This window comes from Eurytemora carolleeae, unplaced genomic scaffold (assembly GCF_000591075.1).
Source record: "Eurytemora carolleeae unplaced genomic scaffold, Eaff_2.0 scaffold284, whole genome shotgun sequence".
NCBI classification, from domain to species: domain Eukaryota; kingdom Metazoa; phylum Arthropoda; class Copepoda; order Calanoida; family Temoridae; genus Eurytemora; species Eurytemora carolleeae.
Window position 1 is genome coordinate 38253 of NW_019396564.1, and position 26216 is coordinate 64468.

The 26216-nt window shown below is 33.8% G+C and overlaps 3 protein-coding genes across 9 annotated transcripts in view; all 3 read right to left on the reverse strand.

Moving 5' to 3' along the window:
• On the reverse strand, positions 1-16608 carry LOC111705569 (uncharacterized). 4 transcript variants are annotated; one of them, XM_023478160.1, is made up of 8 exons: positions 16542-16608; positions 14479-14976; positions 13044-13944; positions 12019-12938; positions 10378-11669; positions 9798-10305; positions 8388-9221; positions 7085-7131 (listed from the first exon to the last, which is right to left on the reverse strand). In XM_023478160.1, the coding sequence occupies exons 2-7, from the start codon at positions 14915-14917 to the stop codon at positions 9064-9066; spliced, it is 4218 nt and encodes a 1405-aa protein (XP_023333928.1). In that variant the 5' UTR covers positions 14918-14976; positions 16542-16608; the 3' UTR covers positions 7085-7131; positions 8388-9063. The 4 variants fall into 4 exon arrangements, with proteins under 4 accessions (XP_023333925.1, XP_023333928.1, XP_023333926.1 ...); XM_023478158.1 differs by having other exon boundaries at positions 8388-8543; positions 8828-9221; positions 9798-11669; XM_023478157.1 differs by lacking the exon at positions 7085-7131 and adding an exon at positions 1-272 and having other exon boundaries at positions 9798-11669.
• Positions 2626-6723, reverse strand: LOC111705571 (uncharacterized). Of its 3 annotated transcripts, none has more exons than XR_002766044.1 (7): positions 6663-6723; positions 6197-6570; positions 5892-5978; positions 3878-5827; positions 3758-3816; positions 3115-3342; positions 2626-2982 (listed from the first exon to the last, which is right to left on the reverse strand). XR_002766044.1 is itself a non-coding variant. In XM_023478163.1 (6 exons), the coding sequence occupies exons 1-5, from the start codon at positions 6677-6679 to the stop codon at positions 3782-3784; spliced, it is 2463 nt and encodes an 820-aa protein (XP_023333931.1). In that variant the 5' UTR covers positions 6680-6723; the 3' UTR covers positions 3065-3342; positions 3758-3781. The 3 variants fall into 3 exon arrangements, 1 of the variants encoding a protein (XP_023333931.1); XR_002766045.1 differs by having other exon boundaries at positions 2626-3014; XM_023478163.1 differs by lacking the exon at positions 2626-2982 and having other exon boundaries at positions 3065-3342.
• Positions 16605-26216, reverse strand: part of LOC111705570 (uncharacterized) — a 12238-nt gene continuing 2626 nt past the window's right edge. The window contains exons 5-15 of one of the 2 annotated variants that reach the window (XM_023478161.1): positions 25815-25904; positions 25545-25598; positions 24865-24971; positions 22888-22937; positions 22543-22617; positions 20970-22102; positions 20621-20658; positions 19913-20044; positions 18964-19283; positions 18399-18506; positions 16605-17265 (exon numbers count right to left, since the gene is read on the reverse strand). In XM_023478161.1, coding sequence (XP_023333929.1) covers positions 17069-17265; positions 18399-18506; positions 18964-19283; positions 19913-20044; positions 20621-20658; positions 20970-22102; positions 22543-22617; positions 22888-22937; positions 24865-24971; positions 25545-25598; positions 25815-25904 — 2304 coding nt within the window. In that variant the 3' untranslated portion in view covers positions 16605-17068. Of the gene's footprint in view, positions 17266-18398; positions 18507-18963; positions 19284-19755; positions 19835-19912; positions 20045-20620; positions 20659-20969; positions 22103-22542; positions 22618-22887; positions 22938-24864; positions 24972-25544; positions 25599-25814; positions 25905-26216 lie in introns of those variants that run through there. The other variant, XM_023478162.1, reaches the window with a different exon arrangement.

Consider the following 26216-nt stretch of genomic DNA (forward strand, 5'->3'; position numbering starts at 1 on the left):
TTTTAGATTTATCAGTTTGATCACTTTAAGAAACTTATAGGCTTTGGAACTAAATCTGTCAGACTAAATCCTCTGTCCACTTTTATGTCTTGTATTGTAGATGATGGAAATGGGAACTTGTGGGAAGTAAATAAACATTGCCTAGTGTCATATTCAGACAGCAACCTTTCATTGAGGATGAGGCAAGGTTTTTTAGCGGAATACAATGGCTCACTAAGGTTGAGATGCTTATCCAGTGGTTTAAACTCATAAGCTTTTATTGCAATATCATCCTAAAAACAAGAAAATATTAGATTATCATGTTATAGAATTCTAGCAATACTTTCGAAACTCGGTAGTTTGCTGTTATTTTAAAGTATAAATATGTATCAATTTAAAAGAAAAAGATGAGTTTACCCTGTGCATGTTGTCTGCACAAAATAATTAAGTTATTATCAATATTGATCCATGTTGAAAAGATCAATATAAGGAGCGTGTAAGAATACACATTTTTTCACGCTCTGACCATGTAATAATTTCCATTCTTACACCATCTGAGCGTTAAAGAATGAAAATTCTCCACCTACAGTGATACAGTGAAAGAATAAGCATTCTCAAACGCTAGGAAGCAAACAATATTAAATTTTTTTCTCCTGAACCTTGTAATAATGGGAATTCTTACAATATAGGTTTACTACTATGGAACCGAACAGATATGATATAATACATTTTACCAACAAATTCCATTTCAACTCATTAGTAAAACATAAGGTTAATTTAATAGGTCTATCACAAGAGGAAGGCATATTAGTGAAAAAAAGGTTACATTTTGCTTTATATTTTTTTGCCGACGGCAGATAATTTTGAATCGTATTCTCTGAGAAGGAAGATTTAATCTCCATTTTCAACGAAGTGAGGCCCGTTTTCAACACCAAATTGCTTTAAGCAGAACACTATGTCATGTGCTTGTTTGGTCTCTGAGTTGTATAATCCAATCTGAACTGCATGGAAATCATCTTTTACCAACTTTAACTCCATGCAAACTATGATGTTGATCTGACCCTCAGAAGGTTTGTTCATTTTTGTTTTCATTTTGAATTTAGTCAGATCTATTAATTATAAGTTAAAACAATTTCTGGCTTCGGAACTCAAGGAAGCTTTGTTCTTTACCTAAAACATTGTTTAAAATACTGGGTTTCCCATAAAAAAACAACTTTGGAGTGCACGAAGACTAAGTACAGTAAAAATAGAAATTTTTCTTTGACAAATGGAAAGGTTTATGTATGATGAAATTTTCAAAAATTTGCCTCTAACAAATTAGATTTTTGAAAATTTAAAAAATCCACAATTTTGTTTTATAAAATCAGCCCAATTTTTTTATTTGTTTTTGTTTTACAATTTTTAACAAAGAGAACATGTTCACAATTGAAATAGAAGATGGGCCTGAAGAGCCCTAAAAGTCTAGTGACTATTATATATGTATCAACAGGATGAGTAAAAAAGTCTGATATACATCGTCTTCTTTCAACAAAGTTTTTTTTTTCTTCATGAATTTCAAAGGCATGGAATTTTTCAATATTTTGGAGTATTTTTTTTTAGTTCACATGTTGGCACCAAAAAATGAAAATTTTTCCTTTCAAATTGAAAGTGAAGAAAAACAAAAATGTAGAAATTGACAATTGTTATCTAATCCTAAAAGTCCTCCAAAATTGTTCAGTTGATTATAAAATAATACAGTTAACAGTACTTTGGAAACGTTTCAACGCTCTAATTCTTGTACTAAATTGCAATATTTCCTAATATGATTTTGCGAATTTTCTCTCTATTTCCAACAGTTTCATTTATATGAAGTTTTAGGATTAGAAAGAAATTATTGGTGCTATGGAATTGCCTCACCACGGAAATGCCTCAAAACAATACGGACTCATAAATACTAATTAAATGTCGTCTTCTCTCAACTTAAAATTAAAAGATTATATTCTAACAATTTTTACAGCCATGGCCGCAGCGCTCGGCCCTCTCCGTAGCCTGCGGCATAACCTAACCTACCCTAAACAAATGCTATAAATAATTTTTAAGAATAATTTTTTTTATAAATGAGAGTCTGTTTTTTTGATGCATTTCCGTGGTGAGGTGTTTCCAAAGCCGCAAATTATGCACTACAGTTATGATTTTAAGAAGAAAGAGTTTCACGGATTGTTGTGTTACCATGCAAAATTTTGCAAGAATACTGAACCATGCACAAGAATTTCACTAATCAAAATTTGCTCTAAAGAAGAAAAAGCTTTTCACATATTTTTTACTCTGTATTAAACTTAAATTGGTTTACAGAGAAAACTTTAATCAGGAATTAAAACTTCAAAAAAATTAGTGTTAAGACAATTTTTAATATCTGGGGATTCAACTATTTCATTATGCTTTTTAAGAAACAAAACAATTGTACTTAATAAATTTATCATCATCCATCACAACTTAGCCTTTTTAAACCTATAATATAAAGAACGGTAAAAATTACTTACTGATCTTAAAGTTAGTCAATTAAGGTAGTTTTATTCGCCTCATTATTTCCAGTCTGAAAATAATAAAATAAATATATGTATTGCCAAACTTAGCAAAACTTTAAACATTTATAATAGTTTTTTAAAAATATCACATTTGGATTGGCTTAAAAGTGACCTTAGACGTAATTTCAAGACTCACAATTTAAACAGGCCATGTCCGATTCACAACCGTATCCTTATATTTTTTTTTTGAGTAACCATGAGAAAGATGACATCTCTTCTCTACAATCAAAAGTGTTCAATTTCCTTAATTTACTCTCTTACATAAATCCGCAAGTTGCAATTATATAAAAACCATAACAGAAAATAATAATGTTTCAGTATGAAAAACAAGGACTTGGTTAAAGAAACATTTAAAAACTGGCATTGTAAACCCGGCATACCATGGATCTAATAAAATTACATCTACAGTCCCTTTAATTACAAATGAAGATGATCTATACTTTTTTAAAGACGTTTTCCAAATAGCATTTACTGAGAAATATAAATTTTGTAAAAAAATTGTCAGTTTTTTTTTTTTGGGGGGGGGGGGGGGGGGGGATTAAATAAGGAACTGCAATTTGAAAGTCTTTACACCAAAAATTAAAATTTATTGCAAAAAGGATTCAAGGAAATTTTGATTGGAAGGTGACCACCATTCCAGCTTTCATGTAAACTAGAATCTCTCCCAGGGATCTTGATGATAGTTATTAAAACGGACTACATCAGGGAAAGAATCATGTCCTCTAGGAACAGGCAGGTCCCACACTTGTCCAGGAGTCTCTACCAGGGTCAAGGCAATTATCCCTGTCATGTTCCGTGTCTAATGAAAAAATTTAAATAGTATTATTTTCTTTTCACTAAAAAATAATTCTCTTCCAACCTTTTTTTATAAGATAATGAAGATATTTTCCCTTCAATGTTTAAAATACAAATGTCTAAATTCTTTTACAAGATATTTTGTTCCTTGTTTCATATACAACATAAATATTTAATAGAGGCTATAGCCTTTTGATAAGTTGGTATGTCTGATTCACAAGGATACCCTTGAAACATTTGTCTGATCTATAATCTTTAATGACTGAGAAATATTAATTTTTCTTACTGAAAATATAGTGCCTTGTGAATTACTATGTGCACTCCAAATAGAATTCCAAATGAAGTCCAGTGCTATTTTTAAAAATTAAAATCAAAATGTTCATTTACAGAGATTGCCGAAAAAAAAAGATTTTTTTTACCCGAAAATAGAACTCTTCTGTAATCTACCAGAACTCATTCAGCGGAACTTGAGGTATTCCTAAATTATAATAAAGATATGAAAAAGCTTATTTCAAGTTTATTTACTTTAAAAAACCTACTTGAATTATGCTCTTCCACTATTGTTTGCTCATTTTTCCATTGCTGATTTTGTTGATTGTTCATGGCAAGTTTGCGTTCTTCTTCCAACTCTTTTGCTAATCTTTGATGTCGTAGAAGTTTGAGTTCCTTCTCATAATGCTTGATCTCAAGTTCAACACGGGCCATTTCTGCATCTGCATCTTCTCCAGCTGTTATGTTTAAGGACTGACTGCCTTGTGTTGAAGTAGACCCAATGACCCTTTTAGTGTCAGTGGACCCAACACCAGTCATTGTATAAGAAGACCCAACACTGCCAGAATCGTAAGTAGATTTAACAGCATCCACATTGTAAGTGTACCCATCACTGCTAGTAGTGTGAGTATACCCAACACCCAACTTAGTGTCAGTGGACCCTACACCAGTCATTGTATAAGAAGACCCAACACTGCCAGGATTGTAAGTAGATTTAACAGCATCCACATTGTAGATGGTCCCATCAATGCCACTAGTGTGAGTGGACCCAGCACCCCACTTAGTGTTAGTGAACCCATCTGGTGCACTGATAGCAGTGTTATTAAATGGAACAGCATTGAAATTGTGACTGGGCCAAAAAGCATCTGCAGTTTGAGAAACTTTTGCTTGACCTAGCATGTTGGTGGATTCAACACTACTTTGTATTTTAGAAGAAAAAACACCTCCCAAAATGTTACTGGACTGGTCATCATTTACTTTTGATGGGTTCACATGTTCTGATTTGTTAATAACTTTTGCTATTCTTTCAAGTTGACTAGGTTTCATATGATACTGATTGTTGAATTCAGCTCCAGAATTTTCACTACTATCTAGAAACCTTTTCTGCTCCACTCCTATTGGTTTGATACAATTTCTTTTTTCCAATTCTGTTTGCTCGCTTATGAAAGGATCAGGCCCAGTATTTCTGATTGGTTCCATGCCAACATAATTGAAATAGCTATCTTTCTTCAAAGGCTCAACCATGCCAGGTCTGTCAAACTTTACTTCTTTACTATTAATTTGTTGTCTTTTAGGGTCAGATCCTTCATAGCAAGGGTTCATTTTCTCAATTCCATAAAATGGTTTCGTGCTAGGCTTCAGAAACTGATTTCCAATCTCTTTACTTGGTTCATTACTTCTTTTATCAGGTGACTTAACACCATAGCTTTTAAAACCATCCACATCATATCTTTTGGGATTACAAGATGTTTTTCCAAGATCTCTAGAAGTCCCATTATCAATAAATACATTCCTATCAGCTGCAAATACTTCTTCCCCAGCATACTTGGCATTTTCAATGAAACCCTTGTCAAAACCTCTAATTGGCTCAATTCTCTTGTCATTAGAAGCAATCTTTCTATTTGAGTATTCAATTTTTTTGCAACCATTTACACTTGAATCTGGCTCTGCCCAATGTTTAGTGTAGTTGTTCTGTGGTGATTTCAGAGACTCGCAGCCTCTTGAGGGCTCCACTGTCCTTCTCTCCTTGTACTCTCTTAGGGTCTCTACTTCCCTTCTTTCCCTCTTGAATCCCCTGGGGAGCTCTACTGCTCTCCTCTCTCCAAATTCTCTTAAAGGCTCTAATGCCCTACTCTCCCAAAGTTCTTTAGATGGCTCCATTGCCCTCCTCTCCCCAAACTCTCTTGATGGCATCACTTCAATCAATTCAACTGAACCTTTTGAGGGCTCCACTTTCCTCCTCTCCCAAAACCCCTTTGAGGGTTCCATTGCCCTCTTCTCACTAACCCATCTTGCTGTTGTTAGAACCAATTCATCTCTAACACTATGCATCTCCTTCCCTTCCCTCCAACCTGACTCTTCAACTCTATTATACCCCATAAACCTGTTTTGTTCTTGTCTATCATCATAACGTTGGCAGTCTTCCTCTGCCCTGAAATATCTCTTTTCATCTGTCCCATGGTAGTCAGATTTATCCCTCTGATCCCAGTCTGCAAATCCTAAGGAGAAAAGTTAAAGTTTAACTGTTGCCAATTTTGTAAAAATTAATTTAAAGGAACTAACCTTGGCAGTCTTCCTCTGCCCTGAAATATCTCCTTTCATCTGTCCAATAGTAGTTAGTTTTATCCCTCTGATCCCAGTCTGCAAATCCTAAGAAGAAAAGTTAAAGTTTAACTGTTGCCAATTTTGTAAAAATTAATTTAAAGGAACTGAGCCATTGCCACAAACTCTGATTTTCTGATCACTTTACTTTTGTAACCTGTATTTGAAAATTCACAAATAAAATCACGAAAATCTTTATCTTGAGAAAAAGCAATGGAAAAGGGTAGGGTTTATTTCCCACACAAATAAGGAAAACATCTTTTTACCTTCCCAGACACTAGTCTGATTAAGTCGACTTGAAGGTGATAAAGGTTGATAAGGGAAACCAGGTTTACGAAGGAAACGATGCATAGACATGTCTGTCGGAATATCAAGAAGACTGGGAATATTTTTAGTTTGGACCTGGTCCAATGAGGAACAGCTCTGATAAGATTTATACTTTTTTACTAGAACTCCATCATGCTTTCTTTTTTTACCGACACCTGCAGTATTTTCATTTTTGTTTTTGGTGGCAAATCCTTTATCAAGAATGGCAACTGAGCGTTTTGTTTTGCCTCCTTTCTTTATATTAACAACCATTCCTTTTGTTTTCCTTCCTTTCTTTAGAGTTGCAACTGATTCTTTTATTTCACTACTTTTCCTGAAAAGCAAGGAAGTGTTATTTATTTTTAATATACAATATATGTTTTAATGATGAAGCATTATATCTTTAAATAGTAGTTTAGTACTTACTTTTTGTTTTCATTCATGCTTGATGAAAGCTTAGTAATAACCTAGGAAAAAAAAAATAATGTAAGTGTAAATTCAAGTTAAACAATATATTAAAGTGATCAATACACCTAATTTGAAAACTGGTGATGTTTTTTTCTGATGTTTTTCACGATGGCAGATAATTTTGAGCCATCTTCTCTGATTAGGCAAATTCCACCTCCATTTTCAACGAAGTGAGGCCCGTTTTCAACACCAAAATGCTTTAAGTAGAACACTATGTCATGTGCTTGTTTGGTCTCTGAGTTGTAAAATCCAATCTGAACTGCATGGAAATCATCTTTTACCAACTTCAACTCCATGCAAACTATGATGTTGATCTGACCCTCTGAAGGTTTGTTCTTATTTGTTTTCATTTTGAATTTAGTCAGATCTATTAATTATAAGTTGAAACAATTTCTGGCTTCAGAACTTAGGAGGCTTTGTTCTTTACCTGAAACATTGTTCAAAATACTTGGTAACTCATAAAGAATAAGACTTAAATTGCACGAAGACTATGTACGGTAAAAATAGAAATTTTTCTTTGACAAATTTTACAGACGTTTCCATCAAAACCAAAACCCATCCAAATCAAATAAAGGCAAATAGATACTGCTGTTGGGTTCTATAGTAGCATTTTATAAGTAAAATTATTTAAAAATCTGGTCACAAATCTAGGATATAACAGTTTTTAAATTCTTTGTTTTGTTTATTTAGATTCACATTTAAGTAGTTAAAAAGTGTTTTGTTTCAAGAATTTTTTATTAAAAAATTTAATATATCACTTTATCAGTGAAGGCATATATGTATAAACAGGATGAGTAAAAAAGTCCGATTAGCGTTGTCTTCTGCAAACAAAGTTTTTTGTATGAATTTCTTAAGCAATAATTTTTAAAAATATTTTGGAGTATTATTTTCTTTTTTTAAAATTCACATGATATCACAAAAAAATCAATGAACCTTTTTCAATGAAAGTGAAGACAAACAAAATGTGATATTAGATTATTGCTATCCAATCCTAAAAGACTCCCAAAATTATTCAGTTTATCATTAAAATAATATGGTTACCAGTTGCACATTACTTGAAATGTACTTCATTCTTTTGGAGACGATTCACTGGTCTAAGTCTTATGGAAATATTATTATTTATTAATAGCCTTGCTTAAAATAGTTCCACTGAATTGCAAATTTTCCTGATAAGATTTGGCGAATTTTCTCCATCGGTTTTATTTTTATGAAGTTTCAGGATTAGATAGAAATTATACACTAGCTCATTTTTTCTCCTCGTTTAAGATATTTAAAAGAAAAATGAAAACATTTTTTCAAAAAAAAATGCAAAATACTAAATTATGCACAAGAAATTTACTAAATAAAAATTTGCTTTAAAGACCATACTTACATTTTTTTACTCTTTATTAAACTTAAATTGGCTTAGAGATGAAATTTTGATCAGGAATTTAAACGTTAAAAAAAGTTATTTTAAAGACAATTTTCAATATCTGGGGATTCAACTATTTCATTATGCTTTATAAGAAACAAAACAATTGTACTTTATAAATTTATCATCTAAATACATTCATGAACCACGTTAGAAAACGTTTTTTTCACCCAGCTATAGAAACGTATATTTGTAAAGGCTGTTTTGCATTTCACCCATCACAACTTAGCCTTTTTAAACCTATGATATAAAGAATGGTAAAAATTACTTACTGATCGTAAAGTTAGTCAATCAAGGTAGTTTTATTCGTCTCATTATTTCCAGTCTGAAAATAATAAAATAAATATATGTATTGCCAAACTTAGCAAAATTTTAAACATTTAGAATAGTTTTTTTAAATATCACATTTGGATTGGCTTAAAAGTGACCTTAGGCGTAATGTTAAGTGACATTCAATTTGAAGAGTACCATGTCCGATTCACAACAGTATCCATTCATATTTTTTTGTCAAACTCACAACGATATTTATTTTCTTGAGTAACAATGTGAAATATGTCCCTTTTCTGAAACAAAAAGTTTGTCTTGGATAAAAGAAAAACTTATCAGTAAGGAAAACAAGGATATCTCATTCAAGTTGATCAGACAAAAGTTCAGAAGCTACCATTGTGAACAGAGCACGCTATTCTATAAATTTAAGGTAGTTTAAAGTTACCCCTTCATTCCCTTTTATTCTGATGAAAGATAACTTCCCAAAGGCAGTTTTCCAAGTTATTTACCGACACATGTAAATTTTTGTAGAAAATGATTTTCGAAGACTTCTTTAAAAGTGATGGTGATTAAAACTTAAATTGTAACTGGAAAGCGTTCACCATAAATTCATTTTTTAGATAAAGTAAATATGGAAATTTCCATTGGAAGGTGCCCAACATTTCAGCTTTATCATGTAAACTAGTATCTCTCCCACGGATCTTGACAATAGTTATTAAAACGGACTTCATCGGGGAAAGAATGTTGTTGTCCTCTAGGACCAGGGAAGTCCCACACTTGTCCAGGAGAAAAACCTCTCCCAGTGTCAAGGTAATTATCCCTGTCATGTTCCCGGTCCACTAAAAATGGTTGAGTGAGATCTTCTACAAATATTTTCTAACAATTATTAAAAAAATCATGAAATATAGATTTAAGATTTTTCCAACACAAATTTGCCCCAAACTGAGCAGGATGCCCCCCAAATAAAAATAATAAATTTCCCTGAAATATAGATTTAAGATTTTTCCAACACAAATTTGCCCCAAACTGAGCAGGATGCCCCCCAAATAAAAATTTCCTGAATTGGTAAGGTAGTTCTTCATGGTTGAGTGTAAAACATTATTCTTGCCCCCCCCCCCTTAGAAATATGTTTATGGGGGGGGGGAGGCAAAAAATTATTGTGATTGCTTTTCACCCTTCCCCCTAGTTGTGCCTGATTGTTATGTAAGCTTTTTTTGGGGATTTAATTGGTCTGTGATTTATCTTTTGTCAACATTTTCAAATATTTTTTCTATATCCACAGGTTAAACGACTGAGAAAAGGCCCCTTTAAAATATGTTTTCCACTAAATCTAATCCCTCCAACAGTAATGGGTTTTGCAGAACTAATAATAATAATGATAAAAAATAAATAATATAAAATTAGTTCATTAATACCTGAAAAAGAACTCATTCTCCTATTTGTAAAGGGGTTCATTTCTTCAACTCCTGAGGTTAATCCTCCGCAAAATCTTTGGGACTCAAAACCACTCCAGGGAGAAATATCAACATCCGGTCTTGGGTTATGTTCAAACCCTCTCCTTAACTCAATATCAGAACCACTCCGTGCCTCAATATCGAATCCTCTAATTGACTCTATATTAAATCCTCTCCTTGACCCCCTACCAAGTCCACTGTTTGGCTCCATATCAAATCCACTGCTCATGCTCAACTCCGCATCGAATCCTCTCTTTGACTCCTTACCAAATCCTCTTCTAGACTCCCTTTCAGATCCACTTCTAGACTTTGTATCCAACCTTGCCCTCAAATCTATGTCAAATCCTAATCTGGACTCAGTTCCAAATCCTAACTTAGGCTCTATTTGAGATCCTTGTCTTGGCTCCCTATCAGATAATCTTCTCGACCCCCTTCCAAAACCTCTGCTTAACTCCCTTTCAGATGATCTCCTTGACCCTCTTCCAAATCCTCTGCTTAACTCCCTTTCAGACAATCTCCTCGACCCCCTTCCAAATCCTCTGCTTAACTCCCTTTCAGATGATCTCCTTGAATCACATTCAAATCTCCTCCTTGACTCCCTATCAGAGGATTTCCTTGACTCCCATCCAAATCTTCTGCTTGACTCCCTATCAGATGATTTCCTTGACTCCCATCCAATTCTCCTTCTTGACTTCCTATCAGATGATCTCGTTGACTCCCTATCAGATGATCTCCTCGACTCCCATCTAAATTCTCTGCTTGAGCCTATGTCAGATCCTCTCTTTGTCTCACTATCAAATTTTCTGTTTGATTCTGTATCAGATCTTCTCATAGACTGCATTTCTAATCTTTCCCTCAAATCAATGTCAACTCCTTGCCTTGACTCATTGCCAAATTCATAACTTCTGCTTGATACTGTTTCGTTACTTCTTCTCAAGTATTTTTCAAATCTTTCCCTAAACTCAACATCATCTAGTCTTGGTCCTATGTCAAACCCTCTTTTTGAATCTGACTCTTTACTTCTTTGCTTCCTCTTGTTTTCATTGCTGATCTCCTGTCCGTTTAATCTGAGTTCTCTTAGAAACTCCTTACGTTTTTCTTCTATCAGATTCCGTTTGTCTTGCTTTGAAATCCTGTTCCTATTTCTGCGACCAACTTTTACGGGTTCTTCTTGATCCCCTCGGTTTAGGTCAACATCTTCACTGCTTATTAGTGCTAGCTCCATTCCAATTCTTTTCTTCAACACTCTCCATTTCTCCCTCAGGGGTTCACTCATTTCTTGTCTCAAAGGTTTATCACTGTTCTCTCCAAAGCACTCATCTATTAATGGCACATTTCTATTCCATTCCAATTCCTCTTGAAAGGGATTTGCATTCCATTCAGAGGTCTCTCTCCCCAAAAATCTTGACTCCACTCCATTATCTCCATTTTGAAAAGAGTTAATCCATTCTGGCTCCATTCCTCCCCCTATAGTTGATTGTTTCCACTTTTTTCCTAAATGCAATCTCTCCTCTAAGCTCATATGTTTCATCTTCTCTATCCTCTCCTTTATCAAGTTAATTCTCATGGATTGTTCCTGTACCTTAGTCATAGATTCAACATTCTCTCTTGGAGTACTCTGTTCAATGTTTTCTTTTGGATTCAATGGGTTCTCCAAGCTTTTCCTCTCTGATCTATTGTCTCCATGATTCTCAATGCCTTCCTTTAGATTTGGATCAATTTCATTTTCTCGACTTCCTTGGTGAAATTGATATTCAGGATTCCCAGATATTGAATTATTTGAGCTGTTTGCATCCAAGGGGTTGCATGGAAATCCAGAAGGAACCGAATAATCTAAATATTATTTTATTACTTTGATAGTATAATTTCTTTTTTATTTCACCCTATTACATCGAAATTATTTTTGGAGCTCAAGGAAAACTTAACTTCAGCTATTTTACTTTATTTTAATAGTTTTTGATTTTGGCTAGAATAAGTGAATTAGTTAAATGTATAACCCACTAATAAACATTAGCACAATATACATGATCAAGAATTTAGATTTGGTTTCTTTAATATTTAAGTCATAAAGTTATTTACAAATTTTGTATAAAACTGTGGGTTTTAAAATGTCATATTTCTTGTGTAAAAAATATAACCAAAATAAATAAGTAATGCATAATAATTTCAAGCTATTTCCCACCTAGAAAAGTATTGTTTTTATGGAAGCTATGAGGGACAGTATTGTTTTCTTGAAAATTGTTCGTAGATGTATCATTCCCAAAAAAATTGTTAGGAAAAGTATCCCTTAAATTAAAATTGTTAGGAAAGGTATTATTTCCATGAAAATTGTCAGGAACAGTATTGTTTCCATAGAAATTGTTAGGAAAAGTTTTGTTTTTCTGGACATTGTTGGGAAAAAAAAGTTTTCCATGGAAATTGTTAGGAAAAGAATTGTTTCCATGAAAATTGTTAGGAAAAGATTTTTCCCCATGAAATCTGTCAGGAAAATGTGGAGGAGATAATGGTGGATGAGGGAGCAGAGGGGCAGAGAAAAAACAACCAGTGTTCTTTAGAGGTCGACAGGATTTGTGACTACATAATTTCTCTTTGCCGCCTTTCTTCTTCTTTGTTTTCTGGGACTTCTTCTTGGGACTGTTCTTGTTCTTGCCACCATTTTTGTTTTTGAAACTGTTTTTGTTTTTGGCACCATTCTTGTTCTTAGCATCATTCTGTTTCTTAGCAGCTTTTCTTTCCTTAGCACTAATCTTTTTCTTGGTACAGTCTATTTCCTTAGCACTGACCTTTTTCTCAGAAATTTGTGGATTATCTTGAGTTGAGATCTCAGGGATTTGGGGTTTATCTTGAGTTGGGATCTCAAGGATTTGTGGATTATCTTGAAATGAGATTATTAAATCCTGTTCTGTGTTATCAGAGAAGATTTGTTTTTTGGAAGCCAAATCATCAAGAGTTGCAAGAGATAACCCTACTTTCTTTTGACTGGGAGTCGGCATTTTCTGCGTTTTGCTCACTTTCCCAACCAGTTTCTTGTCCCTTTCAATTTGTCTTGCCTTTCTCTTTAGTTTTTGCTTCGCCACTTTCCTCTCTCTCTTTTTATGAGCCCTATATTACTATATTATAAAAGAGTTAAAGAGAAGGAAAAGCACAGTTTTAAAATCTTCAAAAAAGATAATTTTATCAATTTTATTTAAAAAAAACGTTACTCACCAATATTTTTCACTATTAGCGACATAGGTTGTCATGCTGACATGGCGCCAAAAGGGTTTGTGCGAGAAAGTTCGAATAGGAGACAGAAGGACGAAGTAGTCTTCCTCGATTGCAATATTATTCATAACCTTTAACCTTTCAAGACTTTGCAGTGATATGCTCTCTATTAACTTCCCCAGAGGTTTAAACGCTGGGTTGGTTTTTTGATCTGAATTCTGATTATTGTGTTCCACATCTTCTGGAGAAGTAACATCAGTTGATTGATCTTCAGTCTTATTTGTGTGTTTTGAAACATTCTCAAGCTCCTTAAAATCATTAATAATGAGTTGATTCTCAGACTTAGTCTCTGGAAGAGGAATTTCTTCAAGATCAAGTGAAAAAGTCTCATAACAACCATGATCATCAATGGGTAGAGGAATATCATCAAGATTAAACTTACATTCTTGAATCATATTATCATAATTATGAACCTCGGAAGCACCTTCTTGAAACACAGCCCCGTCATGAATAGGTTCTGCTCTTTGCTCATCAATATGATTAATAACACAGGGTTTTGAAGAAGCAGTCTTAGTAATAGGTTTTACTGTAGGGTCTTCAATCTGAAATTTTGAAGAAGCATTCTCTTGATTTGGTTGTACAACAGGCTCTTCATTCTGACCATTATTCACTTGTGTTGAAATCTGGATATTACCAGCTCCACCTGCATTTTCCGCTTCAGGCTCATTGCTTTTTCCAATAATGTTTTGGAATTGAGAATTCATGTTTGTCTGAGAAAAGAGCTGGGCGAGCTGAGTGGCAAGAATATCGGTTGTTTTCGCAGGTTTATTCAGGTTTAATCTCTTATGAAGAGGTCTAAACCATGCACCAGTGCTCTCTAAATACTTCTGATACACAAGAACACCTTAAGAAGGGTGATCGATTTTTGATTTTTCTTAAGTGGAACCCTTCCCTCTTCCCTTTAATGTGTCAAGTGGCTGTAAAAACAAGATTTTTTGCCGAATTTCAGACTCAAGTTTAAAACTGTGCCCCCAATTGATATCTTGCTTTTTTTAAATCTACAAGAATCAATATTCAAATCAAATCTTTAAAACTTGTCGAAATTGGTATAAAAAGATGCTTTTTTTGAGCTGTTGAGTACTCAATTCGATTTTTGTTTCGATATTTTCAAAACTGATTTATTAACTCCAATTTGTTTAATTATGATCAGATTTATTCAATTTAGTAATTCAATACGAATCTTTTGATTCCCAGATATAAGTATTTTCTTCCAGACTTGTTGTGAATTATTCCACATAAATTTCATAAACCAGTTTCCGGTTGGTAATTAAATCTCATCTTGCAAAAAATTGACTGTACCCAAGTTTGTTTAAATATTTAAAACTAATCCTATACACATGGAGAGGAGTGGCATTGCAAAAAATCGATCACCCCTAACCTTGAACCAGCATCTTGAAATATGAGAACTGGGAGAAGAACAAAACAAAAGCTTGACATTCAACATTGCTGTAGAAGACTAAGGAAACTTTATGTTTCCTGGCCGGCTTACACAAAAATTTAAATACTTGAGCTGCTGAAGATATTGTTTCATTTAAACATCCATCATTATCCTTGGCTTTAGGAATCTGTTTATACGAGAGTTTATCAATAAACGGATGCTTGATGAAAACTTGAAGGGTTTCTTTAGTTTCCGGATTATAGAGTCCAATCTGGATTATGTTTGTGGTCGTAGAGGTGACGAGGATTTCTACAGCAGCAAATATCTTTAGATCTGTCTTATCCTTCTCTTTCTTTTGCTCTATTTGAACCCTAAGCATTCGATTTCGAACTATCATCCACTGGGTTCTAATAGTTTTGCTGTTTTTATTTCTTGCCATCGTTGAGCAAATACTTTCAGCTAGTTTAACTTCATACCAGTGGTTTCAACTGATAAAATCTGAAATTGTATTAACGTTTTAACATTGGAATCGATAAAAATGATTAAGAATCTCTTTTCTAAAATTAAAGCTTAATTGTAACAATTTTTGTTCCAAACGAAACCTTTTGAACAGCTAAGGATGATTTTTTTTCTACTATTCCTTCCCCTCCTTATTATTTTTGTTGATTTTTTCCCAAAATTTCCAATTTTTAAATTTGAATTCAGCATAAAATTTCCAAGAAAATATGGTATAACCGTGTAACATGTACTTTAAAGGACCTACTATATAGTGATTTCTCAAACATGACATCGTCGGAACAGCCAGGACCGTAATAAAGGTTAAAAGAAAAATTGTGAGCATAATTTTTTGTTGTGTTAAAGCACAAACTCCTGGTTGGTGGTTGGCTGATTTCTAAAAGCAAAATAAAAACACGATCATCTCTTTAAGTATGCATATTATTGTGATATCTCGTCGAAAATAATGTTCTTAATGGGACTGTGAGAGTAATTCCAAGTGACCTTCCATTTATAAAGAGGCATGTCTGATTCACAACCGTACCCTATAAACCTTTGTCCTGAGAACAATTAGGTAGTTCACTCATTTGTAAAGTGGAAATTTGAGTGAAGGGGGACTTGAGGTTACAGTGTACACTGCTAGTGTAACAGTGGCGTAAATAAGGGGGCTATTTACCCCCCCCCCCAAGAACCCTGGGGGTAATTCCCCCCCCCCCAAGAAACCTGGGGGTAATTACCCCCCCTAGAATCTTGGAGGTAATTACCCCTGAACTATTCAGGCCCTCAATAGCAAGTTGTTACTTTGCTTGTTTTTAAAAAAAGGTTGATTTATAAATTAAATCTTTTAAATTTGCAAAAAATGATTTAAATATGCAGATACTTCAGATATTTCAGGTTTTAAATCAACATATTCTAACTGATTCTAAATTCTAAAGTAATAGTCAATGTCATTACAATTAGATGTTGTTTTTTAATAAAAAAAAAGGTATGGACAATGAAAAATACATTTTTACTTCGAAATAATGTCATTTCCATTTTAGATTTTTTAAAGATCTTAACATACTACATTGACGACAAGAAAATTTTAGAAATTAGAAACAAGAATTAAAAAAAGACAATATTTTTTCAAAGTTTTGCAGAGTAGCTTTTCTAAATATTTTAAAAAGTATCATCTTTTTCCTCTTAGAGTAAAACTATTATTTTTTATCTTACTTAAAATAAATTCAGATCTTTGTAGTTAATGTAAAATGAATGTGTGGAAAATAAAAATCAAACCCAATTAATAACAACAATTTGATTTACATCATGATATTTTTCTAGGGGGGGGGGGGCATTTTTTTTTACCCCCCGCCCCCCTTAGGAATCCTTATTTAAGCCCCTGAAGTGTAAACTCACGCGGTTTCTTGGGACTTTATTTTCCCTAGGTAAAAAGCTATGAAATCCTTGATTAAAGGAAGGTTTAAAGGGTATCGTAAATCGGAAATGCCGCACTGAAATTAAATGTCACTTAAGCGTACAGTCCCTTTAAATCTAAAAAAAAAAAAATTATCCAACTGTCGTTAATTTACCTTTATAAACTATTAACTAACATCTTATTGCAATATACGTTTGCTAGATACATTGTTATTAGATTCTGAAACAAAAACATTACACAACTTCTGGAACAGACAAAAATCAAAATGTGAACAACAATAACTATGAATAAAGTGAGGGCGTTTTACAATTCTAATTTATAACATAAAGCCGGGGTTGAATTATATAATGCATACATCTTCATTATAAAACAAGACATCTTTTTATAGAAGTTGCCTAAATCCGGCCAAACTGCTGGGCCGAATGGGCTAATTTTTTTGTGGACACTCATTTTTCGATTTTTTTTTCACGTGCAAAGTTTGGCCCTTGACCTAGTCTTTAATAGATTAATGAAAAAAATGTTTCAGTACTCAAATTTTCCAAAGGTATAATTATAATTGTCCACAATTTTCAGGTTTGCGTTTTCAAAAAAGGACCTTTTTTAAAGAACAATATTTAAAATCTTGAAAAAAAAGGGCAACCCTGGTTAACTTTTCTAGACTTTACTTATTGTTGAATAACTTTAGTATCTACTCCTGCGAGCATACCCTTGGTCGGCAGTACGACTATACTCCTTTTCATAATTATCAATGTTGCTGCTTCTTTGAGCTCCTTCGTAGCTGCGCCTGCGATATCTATCCTCTGATAATCTAGATGCAGCCAATATTTGGGAGCTGTAGGGGTTCGTGGGTCGGGCAGAATATCCTCGTTCTCGGGAGTCTAAAATGGAAAAAATAGTTTACAAGACTTCTAACCTAGTAATCTTAATTAAAAGTGACCCTCAATACAAAAAGGACAATGCCCGATTTACAACAGTACTTTTGAAAGTTTTGTCTGATTAAGGATAAATTAGATATCTATGTTCTTGTTCATTTAAACTGTTAAACTTCCTTTGTGGTTTCTCTGCAAAAATGACTAGCGCATTGTTTGCTTGTAAGAAATTATTAAAATTCAACAGAATTCAGAAAACAACACCATTTTCTAAGTATTTGATCATATTAAGATATTGAGGGTAACTAAAAATTTACCCATAAGGTCCCGTTAGGAGTGAATATTTTTCCAAAGCAGAGACATAATAATTTCCAACAGCAATCTTGAAATCAGTGTTTATGGCAATATTGATGTCATTTGCGAATGGACATTTTAATATCTATTCTAAGTAATCTGGGACGTACCAAATTTGAAGATTAACAAAGAAGTGTTTAGCTACGTAATCTAAATTCAAAGAAGTGGTTCAACTTGGTCTACGAGAATGTTCTGTATGAAGGGACTGGTCCCTGTAACTATTCCCTGGTTTAGTATAAATGGACTGGTCCAAGTACTTGGTCCCTGGTTTATTATGTAGGGACTAGTCCCTGTACCTGGTCCATGTTTTTTTTAAGGGACTGGTCCCCCTACCTGGTCCCTGATTTAATACGAAGGGACTAGTCCCTTTACCTGTTCCCTGGTTTATATGAAGGAACTGGTCCCTGGTTTAGTATGATGGAACTGGTCCATGTACCTGGTCCCTGGTATAGAATAAAGGGACTGGTCCCTGGATAAGTATTAAGGGACTGGTCCCTGTGCCTGGTCCCTGGCTTAGTATGAAGGGACTGGTCCATGAACCTGATGATTGGTTTAGTATTACGGGACTGATTCTTGCACCTGATCCCAGCCCTGGTTTAGTATGAAGGGACTGGTCCATGTATCTGTTAATTGGTTTAGTATAAAGGGACTGATCCCTGTACCTGGTTCCTGGTTTAGTATGAAGGGAATGGTCCTTGTACCTGGTCCCTGGTCCCTGGTTTAGTATAAAAGCGACTGGTCCCTCAACCTGGTCCCCGGTTTAGTATTAAAGGGACTGGTCCCTGTACCTGGTCCATGGTTTAGTACAAAGGGACTACTTCCTAGAACTACTTCCTCAGTTGGGATTGATCGCATCCAGTCCATTCCAGACCCATACTGTCCTGGCGGGTACACATCTAAAAATCAACTTTTATTAAAGACTACTAAGTGACCCATAAAACTCTTTACTGGGAAGACGACATTAAAACAGCTTTCACAGGACCAATAATACGGAAGATATCGTCAATTTTCTAGCTTCAGGAAATGGAAGATTAAAATAAAAATATTTAGACCTTTTCTTTAACGTTGTATTACGTAAAACTCGACGAGGGGACCATCGAAAAGAAACTATAAATAATTGTCCAGAGGTAGGAATTTTTGTGTTGATTGTCGTTAATCTATAACGCTTAATACAGCGATATCCAGTGTGGGAATTTTTAAATTTGAGGTAAATGCATGATCCCTGAAAATATCGAAGAGGAATTAAAACCATCTGCAGAAGATGAAGATCAAAGCTTGAACAAAGATTTACAAAACACAAGAATTCTAATACGCCAAAAATCTGATATAATTAAACTAAAGGAAATATGTTACCATGTAGTTGTCTGTTCTGGTGTACTCCTCCTGCAACTTTGAGTATAGCACCAACAAGCTGGTTTACAACAACAGGGTTGGGTCGGACATCTGAACCTATCACCCTGGAATCCCCTCGACTGTATGTTGATCCCCATGGATCCCCTCGACTGTAGCCTGATCCTCTAGGTTCCTCCCTTCCGTAGGTTAATCCTCTACGATCTCCAATACCGTAGGCTGTACCGGGTACCGTACCCCTAGGATCTTCACGACCGTAGGCTGACAAGATTTCTCTAGATCTTTCCCGCCATATCTGCTCTTGGTCCACTGTTCTCTCCATCCTATGTATAAAAATTCTCATTTCCTTTAACATTGAATATTTTTGGTAATATTAATTTAATTGTTATAATTTAAAGTGATAGTTGGGTTGGAGATTACAGTTCAATGCAGATATTTTAAGAAAGAAAAGTCATTTATTTAAAAAATAACTACAAAAATGTTTTGTTCCCATTTTCGCTGGTTTTTCTTCTCTCCCCAAATACTTGCATTTATGAAAATTCTTATGAAATTGCATTTATGAAAATTCTTATGAAATTGCAATTGTGAAAATTCTTATGAAATTGCATTTGTGAAAATTCTTATGAAATTGCATTTATGAAAATTCTTATGAAATTGCATTTATAAAAATTCTTATGAAATTGCATTTATAAAAATTCTTATGAAATTGCATTTATAAAAATTCTTATGAAATTGCATTTATAAAAATTCTTATGAATTTGCAATTATGAAAATTCTTCTGAAATTGCAGTTATGAAAGTTGGTTTGAAATTATCTAGAAGTTTGTTTACAACAGACGAGACTAAAATGGCTTTTGTCTTCTGTTCTCTCCATCCTTAGTCTAGGGATAAATAATTAAAGAATATTATTTTCATTATTTTCGATCTTCTAATAAATAAAGATGAACTCTTACCTTGGTTTCTTCGCCGGATATGTATCTCTTTTCTTTTCCATCAATCGTTTCCTGAGATCCGTGCCAGGTTTTATCTTTTCAGTTTCCTTTTGGATTAAAGTATTTCGTACAGTCACTCCAGCATTCTTGCCTCTAGGACATTACATAGTTTAGCAGGGGGTAATATTTAAAGGATGGATATTTGAGAGCTACATTTTATCCTAGTCTTTACCTAGACTAATTTTTGCCTTGAGGAACCTATTCTGACGTAAAACAAGTAATTTCCTCAAATCCTCTTGAAGTTGATACAAAACAATTTCATAGTCTTCTCTTACCTGAGTATATTATCCACGCTTTAGGAATTGAGAATACAGTTCTCTACCTTCTCTCCTACCTGAACCTACCTTCGCTCCCCTGAACCTACCTTCTCTCCTACCTGAACCTACCTTCTCTCCTACCTGAACCTACCTTCTCTCCTACCTGAACCTACCTTCTCTCCTACCTGAACCTGCCTTCTATCCTACCTGAACCTACCTTTTCTCCTACCTGAACCTACCTTCTCCTACCCTCTCTACTTTCCTTGCCTGATCACATATCTTCACCATTCCATACTCTCCCCCAGGAGTTTATACATCATAAACCACGAGTTCAACAATCTGATGTTTCAGATTTGGAACTCACAATTCAAAAAAATCTGAATGGTTGTTTCCTGTAGTAAAAAGTACATACCTTGAACCTCTTTTTCTTCTAATTCTTTCATCCTTATCCTAAAATAATTTAGACATAAAACATCAGTCGCAAATTAGAATGAAAGAACAAAACATGTTTAAGACAAAAATCAACAAAAGTTCAAGGATTCTTAAACATTAGATAAAAAGGGAAGGATAAAGAACAATCAAAACTACAAATAATGTTTAAGCTATCTAAAATAGATTATTTCTGTAGTATTTATTTCATATGATAATTTTTTTATATTTATGAATATTAATGATTGTTTGGAGATGTATGTGAAAGCTAAATTGTAATTTTTCACAATGAGAAAATAAAAAAACATTATTTGGTGTAATCAAAAGTTTACCTTTAGCATTTTGACTGCGTTAGCTACTTGAGCAGCTGAAGTGTCAACTCCCAACTCAGCATTCTTCTCCGTGATAAGAACAACCTCTCCAATCTTAGCCCCATACGGAATAGTGACAGGACCATCTACCTGTATAACAATCCTTGCCTCATTAGCATCATCCTCATCAATACAGAATAGTTTGTTGATAACTTTAACAGAACTGATAACTGTCTTTGTTAGAGCAAATATATCGCCTTTCTTTAGAAACTTGATTTCTCCACCTCCTTTCAGAGGTTTTATGGTTACAGCAATGTCAACACCGTGAGTTTTAGTATCAAGGCGTATAAATTTTTGTTGGGTTTTCTCCGGTCCACGAAACATCAAGCTACAACTCACATGTCTAGTGTCTGGAGCAACCTTTCCTGGTACTTTCTCAAACTTGATCAGAGAGGTTCCGGTTTTAAGCCTATCTAAAGAATCGTTCCCCTTGTAGAATTTGAAGTATCCAGGAATATTTAACTTGGATGATACAGGCTGTAGTACAACAAATGTGTAGAGGCAGTCTTTCACCCTAAATACCTTGCTTGTATTGAAGGCCCTGTAGCCATTGTGTTCCTTTTCATATTTGATGTTGGAATTCTCCTCTACTCCTTCAACCTTCACCAGTACTGGAGTAGCAAAGTTGAATAACCCTGTGAAGTGGGCAACTTTGCCAACATTGCCCTCCACGGGTTTATTGCCTTTTTGCGTAGGAGTTGTTGCCGTTGTCGATTTGGGGTCGGATTTTTTGGCGGAATTCTCCTTAATTTTTGAGCTGTCTTTGATCTGAGTTCCAGATAGTTTCAAGTTGGAGAAGAGAAGAAATGTGTCTTTTGGAATGTTGATTTTGCCTCCAGCATTTCCCCCTTCATTGAGAGGTTTGAACTTGACGTCTTCAAGTTTAATCTTTTTCTTCTGGACAACTTCTCTCAGCAATCCTGCTAGACGATCAGCTGAGTAAACCTGTTCTTTGATCTGCATAAACCTGAACATATCGCCGGAGGACTTAAGCATGGATTCTAAAACAGCTGAAGAGGTCGCCAGCTTAGCCAGCTCTTTGCAAGATCGTCCGGCAGCTACCAGCTGGGCCCGTTCTCGTTCGGTATACATCACTTTAGAGAGGAACAAAGATTTTGTAAGGTTATAAATATAAGCTTAATGTAAATATTGTTGTCACATTTATTGCGTCCTCTTTGGTTGAATCCATCAAGTAACGAACAGAATAGACAATTCAACATCATTAACGAAACTGTCGTTATAACTTCACCTCCATATAAAGAGGGCCAAACCTAATTCCCAGCGGTACCATTAAACCTTCATTTGATAAATTTGTCAACTGTCCTTGTAAAATAAATATACAAGACACTTCTATAAAGAGAAGAATATAATTATGTCATTCATAACTGATTATACAACGTTTTAAAGGGTAAAATTATGACTCGAAAAAGCCACTCTATAAATGACGGGTCACTTGAAATTCCATCTTCTATTCCTTTAATATGGTTCGTCACATTAGCACTCACTTATAAATTGTTAAAGAATCTGTGTTTGCCTAACGAAAGTTTAGGACCGGCTTTCTGCAAGAAACTTAGAAGATTTGCCAAACCATCTGTCAAACTCAGACAACCTAATCAAATCAAATCAAATCAATTTTCAAATCAATCTTGACTCTCAATTTTAACCTAACTCGACTTATTAAAATCAATTTTCAACAAAATCAATTTCAATTTAACTCAACTTTACTCAAATCATTTTAAACTTAATCAAATTTTTCAACTTGTATCAATTTTCAACTCGGATCGATTTTTATCTCGATCAATTTTCAACTTCAAGTCAGAAGTTAAAAATCAGATCTTTTGCCATGAGTATGAAAAACAAAAAATCATCATTTAAATACCTTTCTCTGAACCATCCTCTTTTTGAAACTTGATCGGTTTCTCAAAATTTCTAAACAATGAAAAATTATTAACAAAAATCAAAGATATATTATGAGCAGGGAACCTGTTTGACTTTTTTCGTAACCAATAGGTATATTACTGACTGTATTTAAAGGGACTGTAAAGGAAAAATGAAAGGGTGTATAGGCGGGAACCCCATTCATAAGAGTTTTATCTGATGTTCCTGATGTTCCCTTTAAGGTTATTTTTGACGTAGACCCAGACCAGATTCTACGGAATGCTGATTGATTGCTTGTTTATTGTTGTCTTGCAACCTATTAGCAATAATGCTCAGTGGGTTGAATACCAATAGGATAAGTAATACATTCTGAACCTGTTAGCCACCTATAAGCAATAGTGCTCGGTGGATTGAATACAATAATAGGATAAGTAATACATTATGAACCTGTTAGCAACCTATAAGCAATAGTGCTCGGTGGATTGAATACAATAATAGGATAAATAATCTATTATGAACCTGTTAGCAACATATAAGCAATAATGCTCGGTGAATTGAATACAATAGGATAAATAATCTATTATGAACCTGTTAGCAACCTATAAGCAATAATGCTCGGTGAATTGAATACAATAATAGGATAAATAATCTATTATGAACCTTGTTAGCAACATATAAACAATAATGCTCAGTGGATTGAATATCAATAGGATAAGTAACGTATTATGAACCTGTTAGCAACATATAAGCAATAATGCTCGGTGAATTGAATACAATAGGATAAATAATCTATTATAAACCTGTTAGCAACCTATTAGCAATAATGCTCGGTGAATTGAATACAATAATAGGATAAATAATATATTATGAACCTGTTAGCAACCTATAAGCAATAATGCTCGGTGGATTGAATACAATAGGATAAATAATCTATTATAAACCTGTTAGTGTTAGTAACAGTTACGCAATAATGCACAGTGGATTAAATACAATAATAGGATAAATAATATATTATGAACCTGTTAGCAACCTATTAGCAATAATGCTCGGTGACTTAAATACAATAATAGGATAAATAATCTATTATAAACCTGTTAGCAACCTATTAGCAATAATGCTCGGTGACTTGAATACAATAATAGGATAAATAATCTATTATAAACCTGTTAGTGTTAGCAACAGTTACGCAATAATGCTCGGTGGATTGAATACAATAATAGGATAAATAATATATTATGAACCTATTAGCAACCTATAAGCAATAATGCTCAGTGGGTTGAATACCATTGGGATAAATAATCTATTATAAACCTGTTAGCAACCTAAAAGCAATAATGCTCGGTGGATTAAATACAATAATAGGATAAATAATCTATTATAAACCTGCTCGGTGGATTAAATACAATAGGATAAATAATCTATTATAAACCTGTTAGCAACATATAAGCAATAATGCTCGGTGGATTAAATACAATAGGATAAATAATCTATTATAAACCTGTTAGCAACATATAAGCAATAATGCTCAGTGGATTGAATACAATTAGAGTATAAATAATCTGATTTAAACCTATTAGCAATAATGCTCAATGGATTGAATATCAATAGGAAAAGTAATATATTATGAACCTGTTAGCAACCTATTAGCAATAATGCTCGGTGGATTAAATACAATAATAGGATAAATAATCAATTATGAACCTGTTAGCAACATATAAGCAATAATGCTCGGTGGATTGAATATCAATAATAGGATGAACTAGCTGAAGTGCCCGGCGTTGCCCGTGGAATTTTTAAAGAAATCAAATATTAAAATAAAAATGTAATTAATTTAGCCTTTGTTACCCCCCAGGGTACCCATGAGTTTCCTCAGAAATTTTGAGACAATTCGATCTAGCCGTTTTGCCAGCTAATGTATATACATACACATATATATACGAGCGAAGAGCTTTATTTATCTATCTTATCTTTTTTGAACCTGTAGTGCAAAGCCTCTAGAAAGGTGTGGGGCTTATTGGCAATACTCTTAGATGGACCGAACACAATATGCAGGCTTTCTCCAGTCCGGGAATTCAAACAGCCAATCTAGAGATTGATATGTTAGAGCAAGGAGTTTCTACTGAGACGTACTAGAACAGGTTTAAATTTATAATATACTTTTTAAATACAAAAAAAAATTTTATCTTAAAAAAAATTCGATTTTTTAAAAAGCCTTGCATAGGACACCCCCCGGCTACAAAAAATGTCCGCCTATTCGGTCAAGTCGTTTGGCCGGCTTAGAGGCAACGTATATATATATATAAATATCTTGTCTTATTATATAGGTATAAATATATGTTTACATACGATTGGCGTGTCTGTTTCAAATTGGCTGAACTGTTAGAGCCTAAGTTTTGTGTGTAACACTTCATCCAACATGTCACATGAGATGTTTGTGAAAGGTCAAAATTTTGAAAATCCACTGAACATTCGCTAATACACTGTTCTTTTCACTGTATTGTGGACGTAATGTTATTTTATCGAAAGTAAAAAGTATTAAGATATGCACTATAAAAATAAGGCGGAGAATAAAATAGTTTTGTAAATGAAGAATATATTATAAAACAAAAAAACGGTATTATGAAAACGAATAAACGTTGATTAAAATGCCCCGTATACCTGTAAAGCAACGGATGTGTTGATGGATTTTAACACTACCACTGCCACATAAATCTGGAAACTTCAAATTTTAGAAAAAAAAGTCCGCATATGTCTTTTCTTTAAAAAAACTTAAAAAATAATAAAAATAAATTGCCCCCCCATTTCTTCAAAATATTTTCATTTTGCTGAAATAGATAGAAAAATAAAGTTTTATTTTAGAAAGTTTATAAGATGAAACACGTTTCCTCTCCCTGAATCTTATGAAAATTTGAATTATTTGAATGGTTCCTTTGTGTTCCCGGTTTCAAAATTAGTTTGCATAGGTTGGAGTTCAACTTTACCCGGTTCAACAGTTACACACTTCTCAGCTGCTCTATTCTAAATCAAAACAAACTGTATAGTAACCCTCCATAGGTAGAGTAGTATGTCTGATTTATTCCCAAAGGCACGCTTAAATTTATTGTCTGATCAAGTATGAATTAGATTGTGTTTAAAAAAATGATTATTTTCGTTTGTGTGTTCCTTGCTTTAAAATAAAATTTCTAAAATTTTTAAATAAGAACTTTCTGCATCCTTTTATAGATTTTTAGGAAACATTTAACAAAATTAATAACTATTTATAACACTATTATTTTGGTTCGCAGTGTTTTTGGACGGAAATTTTCTCTTTATCGAGAAGGTTTAAGCCTT